The 20,300-nt window shown below is 40.9% G+C and overlaps 1 protein-coding gene across 1 annotated transcript in view; it reads left to right on the forward strand.

Annotated features, from left to right (window-relative positions):
* The first annotated feature begins 8,563 nt into the window (after positions 1-8,563).
* Positions 8,564-20,300, forward strand: part of LOC306854157 (uncharacterized protein) — a 54,791-nt gene continuing 43,054 nt past the window's right edge. The window contains exon 1 of the mRNA XM_079391975.1: positions 8,564-8,962. Within this exon, the coding sequence (XP_079248101.1) occupies positions 8,887-8,962 (76 nt within the window). The 5' untranslated portion in view covers positions 8,564-8,886. The remainder of the gene's footprint in view (positions 8,963-20,300) is intronic.

The raw sequence follows: 20,300 nt of genomic DNA on the forward strand, positions 1-20,300 counted from the left end.
TGTATTCACACACATTACTATCGTTTCACTGTTACTTGCTTAAATGGCGGATTTGTGTCTACCTTTGAGTGCAGGTGAGGACACGTTCGAGCTGCATTCGGTGCAGCTGGAGCTGGAAGCCATGGAGAAGCAGATCCGCGACCTGGTGGAGAAGCAGGCCCAGCTGAGACAGCGGAAAGCCGCGCTGGAAACATCCCGGGCTGACGCTCACAAATCTGGGGTAGGTGCACAGCATGCTGCTAACACTCCCATCACCTCTACTCTGTGTGTTTCTCTGCACAGACCCTGTGCACCCAGGACTCGATCTTCCCAGATGTCCTTCACTCCGGCGCCGGGACACCACGGACCCTGGGTGCTGCAGCAGCGGAGGACGCGAGCCAGGCCTCGGGTGACGACTTTCCCCCCCCCGTCTTCGAGATCTCCACAAGGAACCAATTCGCCCCCCTCCGCGAGACAGAACGCGACGTTGTGATCGTCGGAGACTCCATTGTCCGGCACGTCCGTGCTACGCTAGCTGAAGGTAAAGTACACGTTTCTAACATCCCCACCACCTCTACTCCGTGTGTTTCTCTGCACCCTGTGCACCCAGAACGCGATCTTCCCAGATGTCCTTCATCTCCACCCGGAACCGCTTCGCCCCCCTCCGCGAGACGGAACGCGATACTGTGGTCGTGGGGAGCTCCATCGTCCGGCACGTCCGTACTACGTCAGCTGAAGGTAAAGTGCACACTCACTGTTTCCCCGGTGCACGTGTTCTCAATGTTTCTGCGCAGATACCCGCGATCCTGAAGGGCAACGAGAACATCGGTGCTGTCGTGCTGCACGCGGGGGCCAACGACATCAAGCTGCGGCAGACGGAGACACTGAAAAATGACTACAGGAGCCTGATCAAGACGGTACGCAGGACATCGCCCGCGGCGACGATCATCGTGTCAGGACCGCTTCCCACGTATCGACGTATCGGGTTCAGATACACTCTCTCTGTTTAAATCTAGATTAAAGACACATCTCTTTAGCCAAGCATTCACATACAGGTCCTTCTCAAAAAATTAGCATATTGTGATAAAGTTCATTAGGAAAAAGGAAAAAGTGTGGCAGAAAACGCAGCGCAACGAGAAGAGGTGACCGGACCCTGAGGAAGATTGTGGAGAAGGACCGATTCCAGACCTTGGGGGACCTGCGGAAGCAGTGGACTGAGTCTGGAGTAGAAACATCCAGAGCCACCGTGTACAGGAGTGTGCAGGAAATGGGCTACAGGTGCCGCATTCCCCAGGTCAAGCCACTTTTGAACCAGAAACAGCGGCAGAAGCGCCTGACCTAGGCTACAGAGAAGCAGCACTGGACTGTTGCTCAGTGGTCCAAAGTACTTTTTTCGGATGAAAGCAAATTTTGCATGTCATTCGGAAATCAAGGTGCCAGAGTCTGGAGGAAGACTGGGGAGAGGGAAATGCCAAAATGCCTGAAGTCCAGTGTCAAGTACCCACAGTCAGTGATGCTGGTGTTGGTCCACTGTGTTTTATCAAGGGCAGGGTCAATGCAGCTAGCTATCAGGAGATTTTGGAGCACTTCATGCTTCCATCTGCTGAAAAGCTTTATGGAGATGAAGATTTCATTTTTCAGCACGACCTGGCACCTGCTCACAGTGCCAAAACCACTGGTAACTGGTTTACTGACCATGGTATTACTGTGCTCAATTGGCCTGCCAACTCTCCTGACCTGAACCCCATAGAGAATCTGTGGGATATTGTGAATAGAAAGTTGAGAGACGCAAGACCCAACACTCTGGATGAGCTTAAGGCCGCTATCGAAGCATCCTGGGCCTCCATAACACCTCAGCAGTGCCACATTGCCTCCATGCCACGCCGCATTAAAGCAGTCATTTCTGCAAAAGGATTCCCGACCAAGTATTGAGTGCATAAATGAACATAATGGCCATTCTTTTATTGGTCGGATGAAATATGCTAATTTTTTGAGATAGGAATTTTGGGTTTTCATGAGCTGTATGCCAAAATCATCAATATTAAAACAATAAAAGGCTTGAACTACTTCAGTTGTGTTGTAATGAATCTAAAATATATGAAAGTCTAATGTTTATCAGTACATTACAGAAAATAATGAACTTTATCACAATATGCAAATTTTTTGAGAAGGACCTGTAATGTATCTTATAATCTTGTACTGCAGTTATATCTGATCAGACGTACATAATTATTATTCTTTAGCTTGGGTTGAACAATTTATTTTTGCTTAGATGCAACATCAGCTACGCTAATCATGTCTGGCTTGCTTAGTTGGGGATGCTTCATTTCCAGCGATATCGTCGACCTGATTGCAAAGACACTATTTCAACTTGACACATTATTTTCCTTTTTTTGATATTGTGCAGTGCTTTGACACGATTTGCATTGTAAAAAGCGCTATATAAGTAAAGGTGACTTGACTTGACTTGACCATTATTGAAGACACCTGATGGTAAGAAGCAGAATTACCAAAGGAGAAAATCAAACTTTTTATGTCACCGTTTTAGTGGTCAGTGTTTGCATTAGTTGGGATCTTGACCCTTACAGTTTCATAATTAGATTTTGTTTGGCTGCGGTAACTGAATTATAACAGCCAGACAAACAAGAAAGGTGATTATGTGGTGTTTCTGTTTTGAACTAGTCATCATGTAATGAGCTGAATACTTAAGTTAGGTTTTCTTTGTTGATTACATCAACAAGGCAAGAAATGCAAGCTCTGGCATTTTAGGCATCATCAGACGGCTGTTTTTAAAAGTTACTTTGACATAAAATAAGTAAACATCAATTTAGACACACAGACATCAAGTATCAGCGTGATAATCACAACAATGGTGGTCATCAAAAAAGTATGTTGTAGCCAATAAAATCTCATCCTTGGCTCCCATCATGCATTGCAGCATGAACAAACTATTAGCTGAATTGTCTTTGTAACTTCTAATCTTGCTATATTATTTTTGCTGTTTTTATGTGACTTTTTAGTAGCTTGTTTTGTGATGTTCAGAGTTGAGCTGTTTATGTAAATGTGCTGTTTGTCACCATTGTTGATATTCATCCGCTGACTCTTGATGTCTGTGTGTGCCTAAAAGCAAGACTTTTTTTTTTAGAAACCCTTATAAAATGTATAGAAAATAGAGGATCGTTCGCTGTGCAATCACAAAGCTGTTGTAAACAATAAAGATAATATAATTAGAGATTAGACTCTAAATGAGTTCACTGATTCAGGTCAAATAATGATGTTAAAACATAATCATAACCATCTGATGACATTTGCTCTTGGCTTATCTTGCAGTTATAATTCAATTACAGCAGCCAAGCAAAATTTAAAATTAAAACGTCAAGGGTCAAGATCCCAACTAATGCAAACACTGACCACTATAATGGTGACATACAAATTTTGATTGTCTCCTTTGGTAATTCTGTTTGTTAACATCATGCCATGAAGCTGACCCATGCTTGAATACGCTTGTGTCTTGCCCGTGCCATACATAATTGCTGTTGTTTGACCCTGCCTGTTTTTATGACCAAGTTAAGGAATAAAAGCTTGCACTTGGATCCGCTCGACTCCCGTCTCGTTCGCCCCGTTACACATCAGGTGTCTTCAATAATGGTCAATCATCACTCATTTAATCACCTAATTATCTCATTAACTTTACCACTGCTTCAGTGTTTATATGAGTCCACACTCAGTGTTAAATTAACACTGGGGATTTTGCTGTGTATAATATGTTATAACTCTCATAGTATTATAGGCCACTTTTCGTTTGCTATTTTACATAAAGCCATCAATGACCACTTATAAGTATAGTAATAATAATAGTAATATTTTTTTTTTCTTTCAAACAGCCATAAGATCAGATATCAGTTCAGATGAATGTGTAATATGACACATTTGCTTTGAACTATTTTTATTTTAATATCAGTTTGATTATTTTGATGGTAGCCTTTAGACAGCTGTTAATAAGTAACTCTGCAACTAGATGTTAAATAGCAGTCATTGGAGTATTAATAGTATGTCTGCTAAATATATGCTAACACTTTATTTTGATGGTTCCCTATAACTTTGCAAGTATGTCAACATTCTACCTATGCTAACCTTAACCTAAGCCTACTAATACTCTAATGAGAGTTAGCTGACATGTAGTTGCAAAGTTGCTTATTATCAATAGACTAAGGAGACCATCAAAATAAAATGTAACCTAACATATAAACATTGCATTTTTTTTTTCAGTTGAAATTATTACCTATCTCACATCAAAGTCAATATTAACCTCACAGGGAAGACTCAAATAACTCTCCACACCTAACCACTTACAATTTGTACTGTAGTAAGATACTACACAGTAAAATCCCCAGTGTTAAATCAACACCGCTTCAGAGTGTATTTGGTGCCACTCCAAATAGTGTTAAAGTAACACTGAAGCAGTGTCAAAGTTAATGATATAGTTATGTGATTAATTAAGTGCTGATTGAGCATTAGTGAGGAACAGCTGCTGTTAACAAGCAGAATAACTGAAGAAAAAGAGAAACACAAGAACTACAACTGACTTCAGCCACAGCCTTTGATACAATCGAAGTGAAATCTACACGTGAAATCTACAGTGTCGGGGCTCCAGGGCCATGTTTGGGAACCACTGACTTAGGTGGCCATGCTCGTCTTTCTCTTTCTGAGTAGCGATTTATTGAGTCCAAATGCACAGGTTATTATCAGTCCACTGGGAAACAAAGTCATATTAGACTTGACTACTTTAGGAAGAACTAACGTTTGGATTTCCAATTTGTGAGGTTCATAGTAAAATATATTTGAAAGATATTTTAGTTCAGAGACACATAAAAGCAATCAAACTATTTTGAACAATGAATCCTTCTTTGCGCTTATATTTGTTATATTTGAGTTATATTGTAGTGTGATATCCGATTTCAAATTTATCAGTCTCTAAAGAAAACTATAGTTATCATTTAAATTATGGCCCCTTCCAGTGGGCCATTTTTTGCCTGAAGAAACTGCAGTATAGATCAGACTTTAGGATGACAGTCAAACATCTGGCTATGAGTCTGTGACATTACTGATAACATCTGTCAACGTTTTAAATGGTGTAGCTTTCAGTAAAGAGCTTTTCCTCACAGCAGCTCTGACATAGTACTATATTCTTCTGTACTGTGCCCTGACAATATGTTGCCTCATGTCACTAAAAGCACTTTTCTTGTACATCACAAAGAATCTCCATGATACCTATTGTGCTGAATCATCCTAGACTAGTTTAGCATAATCCCCCAGTCAACTGGCCACACAACCTCATGAACAACTGGAAGCTATACTTCACTTCTACTGTCTGTAGTCTCACCTGAAACGGCACACCTGGAAGAGTTTCCAGATTACTATTGTAATGCAGTACCACTCCAATATACTGTATATTTAGCTGGGGCTGCAGGCAATTGAGCAATTATGTACCAACCACTATCCGCTTCTTTATAAGACATAGGAATGATATTTAAAATGAATTCCTTTTCTGCTACAAAACTATGCGATCCTATGTGTAATACAAAGAGTGAACTAAACTTGCCTTATTATTTCTAAGATATAACCACAAAAATTCTGAGATGTGTCCAGACTTTTAGAATGAAGTGTTGAATGTTTTAACAACTTAACTATTTGACAAATGCAGGTCTGGATAATATTCACATGCTCCTTGGATTCATAAACAAGCTGAGTCTTTTGGCATCTCCAACATGCTGAAAGGACAAGCACCAGACATGTGCTAAAATAGAAAAGCCGACAAAAAAGGAGGAAAAGGCATTTGACTTTCAAAAAATGCACTCAGTGTCTTTACACAGGCTCATTAGGCAAAAGTTATTATCCTTAAGCTAAACACAGGACTAATGTGGTTGTGCAGGATGCAGAGAAAGGTTCAGAAAAGGGGTTCGCAATGTTTTGGATGTAAGATAATAGCATACTGTATACACTGTATACATAGTTCATCATTCAATAAGTTATGATCAATATGGCATGGCAACATACAGTAGACTGCCCCACTCCCCATTTCATTTAACTCACAAAATAATTTAATACATTTCAACTTAGATTTTCAGTTAAATATTATTTAAAATTAAATTACTTGTACAGCAAGCTTGATAATAAAAGTTTGAGGAAGCAACTAATGGCGCTTTTCCACTGCATGGTACAGCACGGTACTGTTCAGTACGGCTCACTTTTGGGGGGTTTTCCACTGGGTACAGTACCTGGTACTTTTTTTAGTACGACCTCGGCCAAGGTTCCAAGTAAGCCGTACCGTTACCAAAACGTGACGTGTAAACTCTGCTGATCACTGATTGGTCGGAGAAAATCGTCACTTCCTGCATCATTGAACTTGCGGCACGAGACCCAACAGACCCACTAGATTGAAATCAGCACAGCCAGTGAAGGACCGAACACAACTGTTTTGAATGAGCGCACCTTTCTTTTACTAACCAAAAAATGGTTGTTTTGTTGTCTGTTGAGGAAGTACAGATGATCCTCTCATTGATAGCCGAGGAGCAGATCCAGCGAGTGCGTGATGGAGCAACGCAGAAATAAAAAGTTTTTCAGGACTCACGGCAGTAGAGGCGATGTGACTAACGACACGTGAATAATCCCGCCCACTCTAAAGTGGTACTAAACTGCAGTAGAAACACAACCAGAGCCGAACTGAGCCGTTCCGTGCCGTTCTGAGCCGAGCCGAGTCGTACCACGCCGTGGAAAAGTGCCATAAAGTTAAGTTTTTATGTTGAAATTGGTGTAAATGTGTTACAGTGTAGTCATGGTTGTATAGAATGGTCAAAAATGCTTTTAAACATCTGTCTAGTAAACACAGTGTATCAGAGGGTAAATCTACTGCAGACATGTAAATAAATATCCTGAAATGGTGTCAAGTTAAAGTTCTATTGAAAAAAAAAATCCTTACATTTATTTGGCTTTTTTGATTAAAAACTCCAATCCACTCTCTGTCTGTCTGTATGTCTTTATCTATCTGTTTCATTAGCAGTGAGGATTTCAATGTGAACCCCTTCTTTCCATCTAACGTCATTTCTGGGAAAAATTACACTGGAGCCATTCAAATCTGTGGAGACAAAGCTTCCTTGAGGAAATCATCTTCACCATGCTTTGAAGGCCTGAAAAAGATGGGAAAAAAACAAAACAAAACTTGGACTTGGATATAAGTTTTTTTGTTTGTGTTTTTTGGACGAGATTGAGGCACATCAATTAGTCCATGAGACCAGCAGTGCATGCATGTGACCAACAGCTTTAATTGTCACAGTCTATTAAGTCATGGTCTTAGTTAAAGGAATAAATAATAAACACTGCATTTCCTGTGCGTGCCACATAGAGCAGGGTGTGTTGCTTTAATATAGCTTTCTTTGAGAGATTTTAATTTTCTTTTTGATTCAGGCCATCTCGAATTGGTTGGAGTCCTGTATGTATGTCTCTGCAAGAGACATGTCTTTAGGTTAGGGATAGGCAACATTGTTCCTGGAGTGCCACTGTCCTGCAGAGTTTAGCTCCAACCCTGAAAAAAAAAACTCACCTGCCTGTAGCCTTAGTGATCCTAAAGACATTGATTAGCTTGTTCAGGTGTGTTTGATTAGGGTTGAAGCGGAAACTCTGGAAGACAACGGCAATCCAGAGCCGACATTGCCTATCTGTGCTTTGGATTGTAGCTAATAAGTACGTGAGAAGCACACTCAGACTGAATCCTCACTGTGATTGTAGGGTTGGCAGTGATCTCAGGATTAGGGTTGGGAAGAGTGCAGTAGCTGAGCTGAACTGAGTTTGGCCATCCCAGAGCATCTCTCCATCCCATCAATTGTCTCTTTTTCTGTTGACTCTCATTCACTCGTTACAAGCGCACAATGCTTATATTTATGAGAACGATTGCTTTCTTGTAGCAAGCCAAGAATTTTTTTTTCTTTTGAGCAAGAGTTGTTCTTCTTTCTTTTTTACCCTGACCCATTAATGTCTAGCCTGTCATTTCTGTTCTTAATTTTGTTTTCAGCTTGCAACAAGTTTGTGTGCATTTTTGAAAAGCTTCATGAAGGTCTTTTATTAGAGGTAATATGCAAGCAGTCACACTTTCACGTGTAATGAGTGTCAGTACAGTTACTCCTGACAGGTGTAACAGATGCATTACAAAGCATTCAACATGCCCTTCTCAGAACAATGGGCTTCGTTTCCCCCAAGTCTCTTAGAGAAACATCGGTCAAGTTTCCCTAGACTGCAGCCTTTGGAAAAAAAGACTCATCATTTTACAGGAATGAGAACTGTTGTTACTACTTGAGGATCGATGTCATATGCGTGAGCAGTTGTAAAGGAGAAACCCAGCAATGGAGTGAACATCATTATCATAGTACTGATTTTGTTTTACTCCACTGCTCACATAAAAAAGTGAAGTCCTCTGAAAGTCCATGCAAATGTCTGGCAAGACAGTGAAATTCCTCTTGGACGAGAGAGTGGGAAAGTGGGTCTCTCGCTCTCTCTGTCTCTACTGTTCTCTCTCATCCTTTCCTTCCCTCCCCTCTCTCCTGTCTTTCCTCCCTGCATGTCTCTTTCTATTTCTCTCTCTCTCTCTCTCTCTCACTCTCTTTCTTTCTCTGGCAGCACTCAGCTTTTTTGGCAGGAGTGACCAGAATAAAAACAGCAACACCAGACATAGAAGAGAAAAAAGTCCAATGATCCATCGAACGAAAGGCTTTGCCCTTTCCTAATTACGTCGTGTCCAGTATCATTTTCTTTTTTCCTCCCTTCTTCATTTTTTTGAGACATTTTTGAAGTGGTAATTAGCTCTTGGAGAATAAAACCAGCCGATTCAGGGAGGGCCAGTGCATTTTGGGCGAGATGGCTAACAGGAGGGTTGCATTGCTCCTTCTCGGATTCTTCCTCACCATACAGCTGAGTCCTTCGCTGCAAGGAGGTAGGTGTGCACTTTGATGGCTAGTATAGGAGATCCTGAGAAGTATTACTGGTATAGAAGGGACGCTATGGGCTTCCTAAGTGCTTTTTCCCTGCACATTTTGTAGAAACCTGAAGTGTACATTGTGCAGAAAGTTAAGTTGGAGGACTTCTAATCGATGGGTGCTGCAGGCGGTCATGTTTACTACTGATTGTAGTCGTGCATTTTCACTGAAGGATACTGATAGGATACTAATAACATGCAAACAGCTGTACATTCAGTGTAATGAGTTTCATTACATTTATCTGTGCCTGGCATGCTGACATTACACAGACGATTACAAAGCAATCGTAAACAAGCCCTAATATGCATAACTCAAAAAAAAAAAAAAAATCTATAGTAATTCAGAGGCATCCCTCAGATCTTGAGCATTACCACTATTTCTATTTACTGAGGAATCTAGTCCACATTAATGGGAAACAATCAGTGTGGTGACAATCACATGATACACATTTGAGTATGTTTTGCTTTTGCCTAACAACATCCAGGTCATTATCAAACCAAAAGAAGGATGTTTTATTGCTGAGAAAACATTTCTGTGAGTAAATAAGGCTACAACCGGGACTTTAGTTAGCTTAAAAAGTGTAGTAAGTCATAGGATTCCCATATTAAACTTTTGTGGTTAATATGCATTCGAATGCTTGCTTAGGTGATTTACACCATCAAGTTAAACTGCAGAGTCCTGTATTTTGCAATCAAATTCAAAGAATTCAAGCTTGCAAATACTGTAGCACGAACCATCAAATGTGGACTGAAGAGATTTTGCAACAAAATATCATAAGCGTTAACTCAGCTACAGATGTTAGTTTAAGTTCTCAGTCTTGTGCCAGAGTGCTCGACTGGGAATATGAATGTGGTGAGAGCTGTTTCTCTTGAAGGCCATTCCCCTCGATCTTAGAGCACTTTGCTTAGCTGATGGGGAGGGTTGTGATGAGGTTGTTAATCGAAAACACAGCTCATGCATACTGAATTTCTGAAGACTACAGATGGACTCTTTCTGTCAGCTTGTGTAGACTTGACAAATAAAAAATCTTCCCGGGGGACATCGATGTTCAGTGAGCCGCACAAGTGGCCATTAGGTCGCTGTCTTCGGTTGCGCTCTGCTCAGAGCCTGGCTTTTCAAGTACCAAGGCAAACTATGGTGTGGAAGACGGAGAAGTCAAAAAATCTCCAACTCGTTTTTTGGCCCCATCATTAAATTTCAGTTGTTTTGATGTTCTTGGATGTGCGTCTGTGCAATGTTTAGTCGTGATTGGAAAGGATGTGGGGGTCTGTTCCCAGTTTCCAAACAAAGCCAGAGTATTTCACAATGATTTATTTATTTTCACAAAAATACTTTCTTCGGCACTTGCTGATGTATGTGTTTCCAGGCTGCTCCTAAAAGAGTCTCACTGATGCTGAATGAATTTATTATGGAGAAATACTGCTCTTGTTGCCTGTGAGGATTTGTAATTGTGATATGTTTTCCATAAAAGCCATCAGGCCCACATCTTAATTTCAGCAGTCTGCTATGTTCATTTTAATAATTGTATTGGAGGCCATAAAACAGCTCAGCTATTTCCTCCATAGATCTCAAGCTCCATGACAAATCGTTGGTCTGTTTGACTCAGGCCTGTCTGTAGGGCACCTGTGATATTTGTGTGACGAAAGTGAAAACTATCACGGCCGTGAATGGGGAAAGTGCTTTTAAAATTACGTTTCATGCATTTATCAATTCGTCTCCAAGGCCAATGCTAAGATAAAGGCAACGCTGTTTGTAGGACAGAGCATATACAAACATTCAGTCAGACGAACTGACACAAAAGAGTTTAAAGTCATCACCCATTACCCCGCAGAGGTTTTTTTTCAGTGCTGTGCACGATGAACACATTGCTTTCTGAGTGCATTGTTATCAAATGACCTCCATACTGGACAGTTATCAAACTTTTCATCTGAAATTCAGAGTTCAGAGCCTGTGAGTCTGTTTGGACGGCTAGTGCAGGTGGAATGTTTTCTCTACTGGTGTGCGTGAGTTATGGGGCAGGTGGGAATTTCAGGGCCTTGGGAAGTTGCTATGTCACCATTCTTGCTAAATGGTGACAGTTTTGACACATGGAACAGCCCTTGTTGGAGCTTAAGGAATGTTATTTTGTAGCCAAAAGGCTCACATCATGCACTACTTTAACCCCTTGAAAGCTTCATTTAAGGGCACAAGAGCACCCACCGTGAGACTTCATGTTAAACCATATGGTGTTACAAAGTATGCAATGTGTTGTTGTGGAGTAATGATCTTGTGGGATCCCAGAGTTGTTTGCTTTATTGGAGCTGGCATTACATCTAGTGTAACTAAACTGTTGATCGATTGTGTAAGCCTCCATATGCAGTTGGCAGTCACATCATACACAATGGAAAGCCCTCGGTGGAAGTACCAATTATCACGTATCAGCTTTCCCTCTCACTCTCCAACACCCTCCTGTGGTAATTTATCACTCAGAAGTCTGTCATACGTGTAAGTGTATGACAGCCAATCACTTTGTGCACGGTATCGGGTAACGGTGCCCTTCAGACACCATTGTTGGTCAGCTATTACTGCAGATGCTTCCAGTACTGTACTGCGTGGCAGACGGGCCCCAGGTCTCGCTCCTGCAGCCAAAATAATTAGACTGTTTTATGACAACCACTGTTAATGACAAGCGGACTATGAGAGGAGGGCCAGGGCGAGATGAAAGGAAAGGAAAGCAAGGTCTTGCCTCCTTCTGGTCTTGTAAGAATTAAGAAGCCCTTCTTTCACACACAAAAGCTTGAAATAAGGAGGGCGCATTTTAAAAGGCACCACTTGGCGTAAGTCTCTGGCTCAGAACATCAGAGGAGTTCAATCCATTAGGTCTCCTCCTCATTGACACTCGACTGGCTCTGCTTGAAGGTGCATGAAATCACCGCCAGATCAGATGGCACACCTCCACCGTCAGATGGGATTATGATAAATTGCCCATCCTCCCCCTCCATGAATTCCCAATCTGATTAGTGACTCCTCCAGAGGTGCTTTATGGCAAATGTGTGCTGGGAGCGCCTCTCTAGACTCCATTCTGGAGATCTTGTTTTCCAAAGCTGGCTGTACTCACCTGAAAGGAATTAATGTCTCGTGGTATGTCTAGTGGCGTGTTGATTGATTTGAATGGAGTGTTTGCCATGCTGTCTGCTGACTGGAGCAGCTGTTAACACTGTAATGGCTGTGATAGACAATGCATATGATGCTTTTCTTGCACTAAGGCCGGTTGATGTGCTGGTCTAGCTGTTGGCACCACAGCCATGATTTCCACCAGCAAAACTGTACTTGTTAAGGACATCAGCATCTAATGCATATGCTGGAGGCCAGCTGTATAGTAAGATTGTTGAAGGATGACAGATAGGGTTGGGAAAATAAATCGATGCATCGCGAATCAAGAAATTATTCAGCATTGATTCTGAGAATTTCCAAATGCATCGCGATTCTTTCTCGAGTCGACTCTGAGCTTAGTTTTGAACAGCAGATGGCGCTGCATGCTTTAGAAAAAGCCATACTCTGTTTGTTTCCAAGTCCTTACACACACTTGAACCTAAAATGATCATTCATAAAATTCGAAAAGGTTGAAGAGAATTACAAGGGGGTGTGTTTACATTAATCTCAAGTCATAAAAGCATTTTGAGCTGAGGTGAAATTACACTCAGCCGAACGCACAAGTGTTCTTCTTCATGAACATTTGAGTGACCAGATAAAAACTAGATTAGAGTACCATCTGCTGTTAAAATCTACGCTCAGAATTTATTCCAGAGAGAACCACGATGCATTCGGAAGATCTCAGAATCGATTCTGCATCGATTTATCATCGCAGCCCTAATAACAGATGCACACCACAGAAAGTAGCAGAGCAGGTCTGAGCAAAAGCATAGTTCAACATATGAATCTTACCCATCCCATCTGAACCTCTGGTTCTGGTAGCCTGAAATACCTCCCATGTTTCCTGCTCTTCAGTTAGCTATCCAGCATATGTACTTGTTGACTGATGTGATAGGCTCTAAGTGGCCTTGTATAGAGAGAATAGCGCAGGCCTGCAGAGAGAAGGCCTCTGTAGAGCGTTTTATCATGACCTCAGCTCTCAACGCCACGCTCTATTGGGCTCCTGCAGTGTTGGCAGCGGCTCTGTAGGAATGCTAGCAAAGATAAGCGGCTTCATTTAGCTACATTAATTTATACCTCCACCTCATTCACAGTCTGAGGCCGCTAACAGATCTGACAGTTTATCGCCTGTATCTTTGGCATTTTGAAACAGCTCACTTGCCACACACTCATATAGCTAGCAGTCACCGGCCCATCACAGGATGGCATTGCTGGGAAATCACCAGATATTAAGGCTGGTCTGCTTAATGCAAGCTGTTGTGGACTGTATGTTATGTGAGTTTCAATTTAAGATCAGGCAGACTGCTCTTGAGTTTGAACCAGTCTTATTTAGGTTTTGTTTATACATATGGATGGGAGTGCGTAGCATGCTTATCTCTGTTCATAGTGGTGTTAACAGCAATTCAAGTGGGTTAATGACAGCATCAGTGGTCTTATTTACAATAAAATAAATGTAGCTTTTCTCATCATAATACTGTCCTTATGTCCTAAAGCTGTATAGAACAGATCCTTGATGTTAGATCGCACCACTGTATCTTCCGAACAGCACATTAGAATGTTATTTGCTCTATAACCACAAATTCCAGTGAGGGTAAATGTCAAAGTGAGAGTCCTGTCTGCTTCCACTGAGAGGAGACGGAGCCAAGATTTAAACAAAGACCTGCACTTAAACCAAATCATTTGTTCCGAAACCAGCCCGGATAGCTGTCATACCAGCCAACGTCAGAGACAGACTCTAGTCGAGAGAAGACATAGAGAGGGTTTCTGACTGGAATGTGCTTGTTCATGGGGTTAGGCTTGATCTGATATCTGGTCTTCATTTAGTCATAATGTAGAAGGCCACAGAGAGATAATCAATGTGGCTTAACTTTTATTTTAATTTTTTTTTAAATGCAAATTGTACACTACAAGACAGGGAACATCCAGCAACCTAAGGCACATCCACCATAATTAATAATAATAACGATTACACCAACAACAACAATAGCAGCAATGAAAAAAAGGACATAAAAGCATCAAAGAAGAATATAATATGTTGCTTCTATTTTGTTTGTTTTTTTTTATCCTTGAAGCTCTGAGACATTTTCACAAACTCACAAAGAAATATATTAAAGGAGGGCTTACATTTTATTTTCCATTTGCATGTATGAATATGATATTTAGCCAGCAATAAAACAAAGTTGACAACATCAGAGAAATGAGAATTCACAATAAATCACACTTGTGTGTTTTCAGTGACAGCATATGCTCTAATTACGTTAAAACAGAACTGTGTTCAAACTGTATAGTTTGGGTTTTTGGGAACAGTATGACATAATCTTTCTTAAGACTTGATGCAAAGTGCCCAGAAATGGTTTATTAAATATGTTTTTGTATGACACATTTACAAGCTTTTGCATAAACAGCATCCTCTTTTTCACTATTCCTCATTATTATGATTATGATTTTGGTTGGAAACGTTGGAAGAATCAGCTCAACCTTTATTTTAGCTATGGAACCTGTGGTGTTTCCTTTCCATATTAAATCTGTAAAGCATGTCTAATGACAAATCCATTCTTATTACAGTAAATCAACCAAAGTGTGCTTCTGTTGGTTCATCGAGATCGTTGTAATGCACAGGGCATTTCATAGCCCACTGCTAATGCTGTTTACAAAATTCAAGCCTTTCTAATCTTGCTGGATGATATCTTTCTGGTGGAGGCTTGTGCTGATACAGTTGGGCAAAAACGTATTTAGTCAGCCACCAATTGTGCAAGTTCTCCCACTTAAAAAGATGAGAGAGGCCTGTAATTTTCATCATAGGTACACTTCAACCAGTGGCGGCTGCTGGTCTTTCAAAGAGGGGAAGCTCATTTTCGGCCTACATCATAAAAATTGTCCATTTATTTATACGTAAATTCTGCCATCGTGTGCAGTTTGCTAGCTGGCTAGTTCACCGCCTGGCCTACTGTATGAATGAATGAATGAACAAACGATCTAAAAAACATTAAACTCGTGAGGTAAACAGTAAACTCAACGGAGGAAATGTGGGAATTAGGTTAAACTGAAACAAGGAATGTGGTGTATAATTGTGTGAAATGTATAATGAAAATTGGCCAGCAATTTCGCCAAGCAAATATCAAGAAATAGGTTGCAGCAGTTTGTCTTTTGACTACACTTGCAAAGTCCACTATGGGACTGAGCTCGAATCAGTGTTGCCAACTTCTTTCGATGGAAAGAAGCTAAAGCCAGTTTGAAAAGTCGCTAAATGTCGCCAGATGACGTCATGCGCTAATTAGCATATTAATTACGTCATCGCGTCATATTGCCTTTTACATTTGTTTGTCTCTCTGTGCTCATACTGTATTTTAATGCAGCCAAATTATCAATAAAAGTGTTTTCCTTTATATATTTGACTGTTTATGTTGTCAGTCAACGGGATAAATATGAAATAGTGACTGAAACGCAGCCCTTTAAGAATTCATAACCAGCTCTCCCTCCTAAGAAGTTAGTATGCACAAAAATCCTAATTTATAATCGAGCCGTCGTCTGATTAAATCAAATAATACACAAAAGATAAGACAAGACAATTCCTATGCTGTGATAAAATTAGAGAAGCAACATAATATATATTTGAACTGAACGCGCTGCTCCTCTCAGCCGCTCACTGAACAGAGAAAGAGGTGCGTGCGCTCTGCCGCTGACCTCGCGCCGTTGCGGTAGTACCAGCGATCACAGAGACTCGCTAAGGTTTGTCAAATAAATCGCTAGATTTGTCGCTAGTCACTTTTGGGGGAAAAGGTCGCTAGGGTGGTCTGAAAAGTCGCTAAGTTGGCAACACTGGCTCGAATAGCTTCAGCATCAGCGACTTCTTATAGGACACAATCGCTGTCAATCAAAAGGAGATGCAGTCTTTCGACAAACCCTCCAATCATCACGCAGAAGCCCGGAGTCCAGCCCCGCCCACTCCTCCATTCACTCCCAGAGACACTGAGCGTCCGGGGGCGGGACATAATCGCAGCATTTATCCAATGACTGTCTAGTTTCGAAGCACTGAAAAAAACTGTTCAAAGCAGCTCCATAGAAGTCAATGGACGCTGGGCTTCAACAGGGAAATACACTGATGCTACGGGAATATATGAGAAGGAAATCGAGTCACCTGCTATATGTAGCTGATTCTGAACGAACTCGTCTCTGAGATGAACGTGTTCTAACGCATTTTTAATCAGTAAAATGTTAACACAATAGTACATGTTTGACCATTAATTTTTTGACATTATAGGGGAAGCCGAGCTTCCCTTGCAGTCTTAAAGAAATCCCCACTGACTTCAACTATGAGAGACAGAATGGGGGGAAAGAATCCAGGAAATCACATTGTAGGATTTTTAATTAATTAATTGGTACATTCCTCGGTAAAATAAGTATTTGGTCACCTACAAACACGCAAGATTTCTGGCTCTCACAGACCTGTAACTTCTTCTTTAAGAGGCTCCTCTGTCCTCCACTCGTTACCTGTATTAATGGCACCTGTTTGAACTCGTTATCAGTATAAAGACACCTGTCCACAACCTCAAACAGTCACACTCCAAACTTTGGCCAAGACCAAAGAGCTGTCGAAGGACACCAGAAACAACATTGTAGACCTGCACCAGGCTGGGAAGACTGAATCTGCAATAGGCAAGCAGCTTGGTGTGAAGAAATCAACTGTGGGAGCAATTATTAGAAAATGGAAGACATACAAGACCACTGATAATCTCCCTCGATCTGGGGCTCCACGCAAGATCTCACCCCGTGGGGTCAAAATGATCACAATAACGGTGAGAAAAAATCCCAGAACCACACGGGGGGACCTAGTGAATGACCTGCAGAGAGCTGGGACCAAAGTAACAAAGGCTACCATCAGTAACACACTACGCCGCCAGGGACTCAAATCCTACAGTGCCAGACGTGTCCCCCTGCTTAAGCCAGTACATGTCCGGCCCGTCTGAAGCTTGCTAGAGAGCATCTGGATGATCCAGAAGAGGATTGGGAGAATGGCATATGGTCAGATGAAACCAAAACAGAACTTTTTGGTAAAAACTCAACTCGTCGTGTTTGGAGGAGAGAGAATGCTGAGTTGCATCCAAAGAACACCATACCTACTGTGAAGCATGGGGGTGGAAACATCACGCTTCGGGGCTGTTTTTCTGCAAAGGGACCAGGACGACTGATCCGTGTAAAGGAAAGATGAATGGGGCCATGTATCGTGAGATTTTGAGTGAAAACCTCCTTCCATCAGCAAGGGCATTGAAGATGAAACGTGGCTGGGTCTTTCAGCATGACAATGATCCCAAACACACCGCCCGGGCAACGAAGGAGTGGCTTCGTAAGAAGCATTTCAAGGTCCTGGAGTGGCCTAGCCAGTCTCCAGATCTCAACCCCATAGAACATCACTGCTCTAGAGGAGATCTGCATGGAGGAATGGGCCAAAATACCAGCAACAGTGTGTGAAAACCTTCTGAAGACTTACAGAAAACGCTTGACCTCTGTCATTGCCAACAAAGGGTATATAACAAAGTATTGAGATGAACTTTTGTTATTGACCAAATACTTATTTTCCACCATAATTTGCAAATAAATTCTTTAAAAATCCTACAATGTTTATTTGCCTTTGTATTTCTCAAAGTTAACGCTGTCTCTGCACTTCAGCTCAGCTCGTGTCCAGGAGAAGAAATGCAGGGAGGGGTGTTTCCCATCACAGAGATTTACTTTTCTAATTCTCAGGCTCACATCCTTCAGCCATTCATCATCCTCCTTTTTATTTTCTTCAAGATAGGAATCTAGTGTCAAGTGTGACAAAATGTAGGTTTACCTACCACATGCTCAGCAAAGCGTGCAGTCCTTGAATTCAACATTATTAATGTATATGAAAATAAATTACACAATCAGTACAATTAATGATTAACAACCAACAACAAAAAAATCCTCAAGACGTCAGACTCACATGCTCATTTACAGAGTTTGCAGCTTATACTGTATTTACTTATATGACCAATCAAAAGTTTGGATTTTATTTACTAAATCATTTGAAATTTTTTATTTTACTATTTAATTAATTTTTTAATTGATCAATTGAAGTGATTGTTCATAGTGACTGCTGCATGCAATCAAGTGAATAAGAGTGTTTATTAGTAAATTATTAAAGGTGCTCTGCATTTATCCCAAGTGCACACACACAGCAGTGAACACACACACACCCGGAGCAGTGGGCAGCATTTATGCTGCGGCGTCCGGGGAGCAGTTGGGGGTTCGGTGTCTTGCTCAAGGGCACCTCAGTCGTGGTATTGAGGGTGGAGAGAGCGCTGGACATTCACTCCCCCACCTACAATCCCTGCTGGCCCAAGACTCAAACCTTTGGATTACGTGTCTGAATCTCTAACCATTAGGCCACGACTTCCCTAAAGTTATTGCATGCACAACTGCAATGGTTTTGCAAAATTCCTAACTATTCTTTCATAACTACTCCTTTAATTAGTCTTACAGTTTTTTAAGACTTAAGAAAGTATTAATACATAGAAGAAAAATTTTCATCAACAAACTGATATGTTCCAAACAATGCTGTAAGCTGAAACGGTCAATTATTTGCAATGGAGCGAGGTGCTCTGAGTCATGCCTTCATTAATGTGTTAATTAGCTGTGACCTGGATGGGAATCAAGTCGTCCCACATAGAAAAATTTAATACCAGTAATTTATTTGCCAAACAAGTCACCAAACAAAATGGTTCCCTGTGCATCAATTAAACCACCATTCAAAGCTTTATTACATTTATTAATTTATAACCTTATGAATTATGTTACTGATATAATTTAGATATACCAAAAATCATAGCGTTTCACTGGAGATACCTTAATAATTTGGTGCCTTTATAAAGGGCCTTAATGAAAAGTCAAAACAGCAGTTGCACTGGACTATGACTGCAGTCTTAAATATCATGCTTTTTCTCCTTTAAAGCATATTTGCATTTGATCATGTGGTAATTCTGGTTTCGTCTGAGAGAGGTTCAGATGAGGCTGTAATGCAGCAGCGGCTCTAAAGGTCACTGAGGACGGCCGACTCGCTGTAGACGCTAACAGCTTGTTGCAGTCAGGTATCTAAGAACAACTCTGCTCTCACCACTCACACGGAGACAGGAAATCCTCTGTTTGATGCTGATACAAGGGTGTGACATGGTTACTGTGGTGATTGGTCACTTCCTGTCCAGAGTGTGTTCAGAGGGCGGAGCTTCCACCGAAACCATAAGGTGGTTATGTTTTCAGTGCAGATCAGTATCACGCTGTCCGTTCCCTCACATGTTCCACCCGCACTCAAACACGGCCCATTGTCTGACACGCATCAATACTTTCCCTCTTGAATATCTGAAATGTGTGCTCTTCAGTTACATTAGACGCTAATTCTTCAGATAACTTTAGCCGACTTAAAGCAGCAACATTTTCACTGAAAAATGAATTAAATATAAATATTCTTAACAGAAACATACAATTGGATTTTATATGCCCACGTTATCACAGACTACTGTATAAAGTGCTGTTAAACGTTCAGTAACGGCATACTAAGTCTTAAAAAAATAATAATAAAGAATAATTCCTTGATACTTAAATGTTACTTTATTTAGATTTGAATGGAAAATTCAATAATTTACCATCCATTTCTTTTGAGTAATTTTAAGGAAACAATTTCATTTGCCTGAACATTCATATAGCCATCATTGCAAATGTCCAATATTTATTTGTTATCCCTAAAGACCTAGATGATTTCATACCGGCGCAGTAAGTTCATATAATATGAAAGGATAATATTAATTTCTTGTGATATCATTGCATTTTGCATTTGCCTCGATGAATATCAATGGTATTAAAGTATGTTATCATTTAAAATGAACGTATATTGTATTACACACTATAGATAGTAAAGTCTTCCCCATAATGTGATAAAGTTTAGTTTACTGTTACTGACATCAGCAATAAGTCATAAAGACATACACAAATGGCACCATTTTCTGCAAGTTTCTTTCAGAAAACTTGCACCACTTTGAAGGTAAATGAAAACCCAGCTTGTAAGCTGAAGTTTTTTTCTTTTCCCAACAGCAAAAGTGTAGCCTGCCTCAGACTAAACATTTTTGTCACCCCTAATCATGTTTTGAAGCT

Source organism: Barbus barbus, assembly GCF_936440315.1.
Source record: "Barbus barbus genome assembly, chromosome: 34".
In the NCBI taxonomy this organism is placed as follows: Eukaryota; Metazoa; Chordata; class Actinopteri; order Cypriniformes; family Cyprinidae; genus Barbus; species Barbus barbus.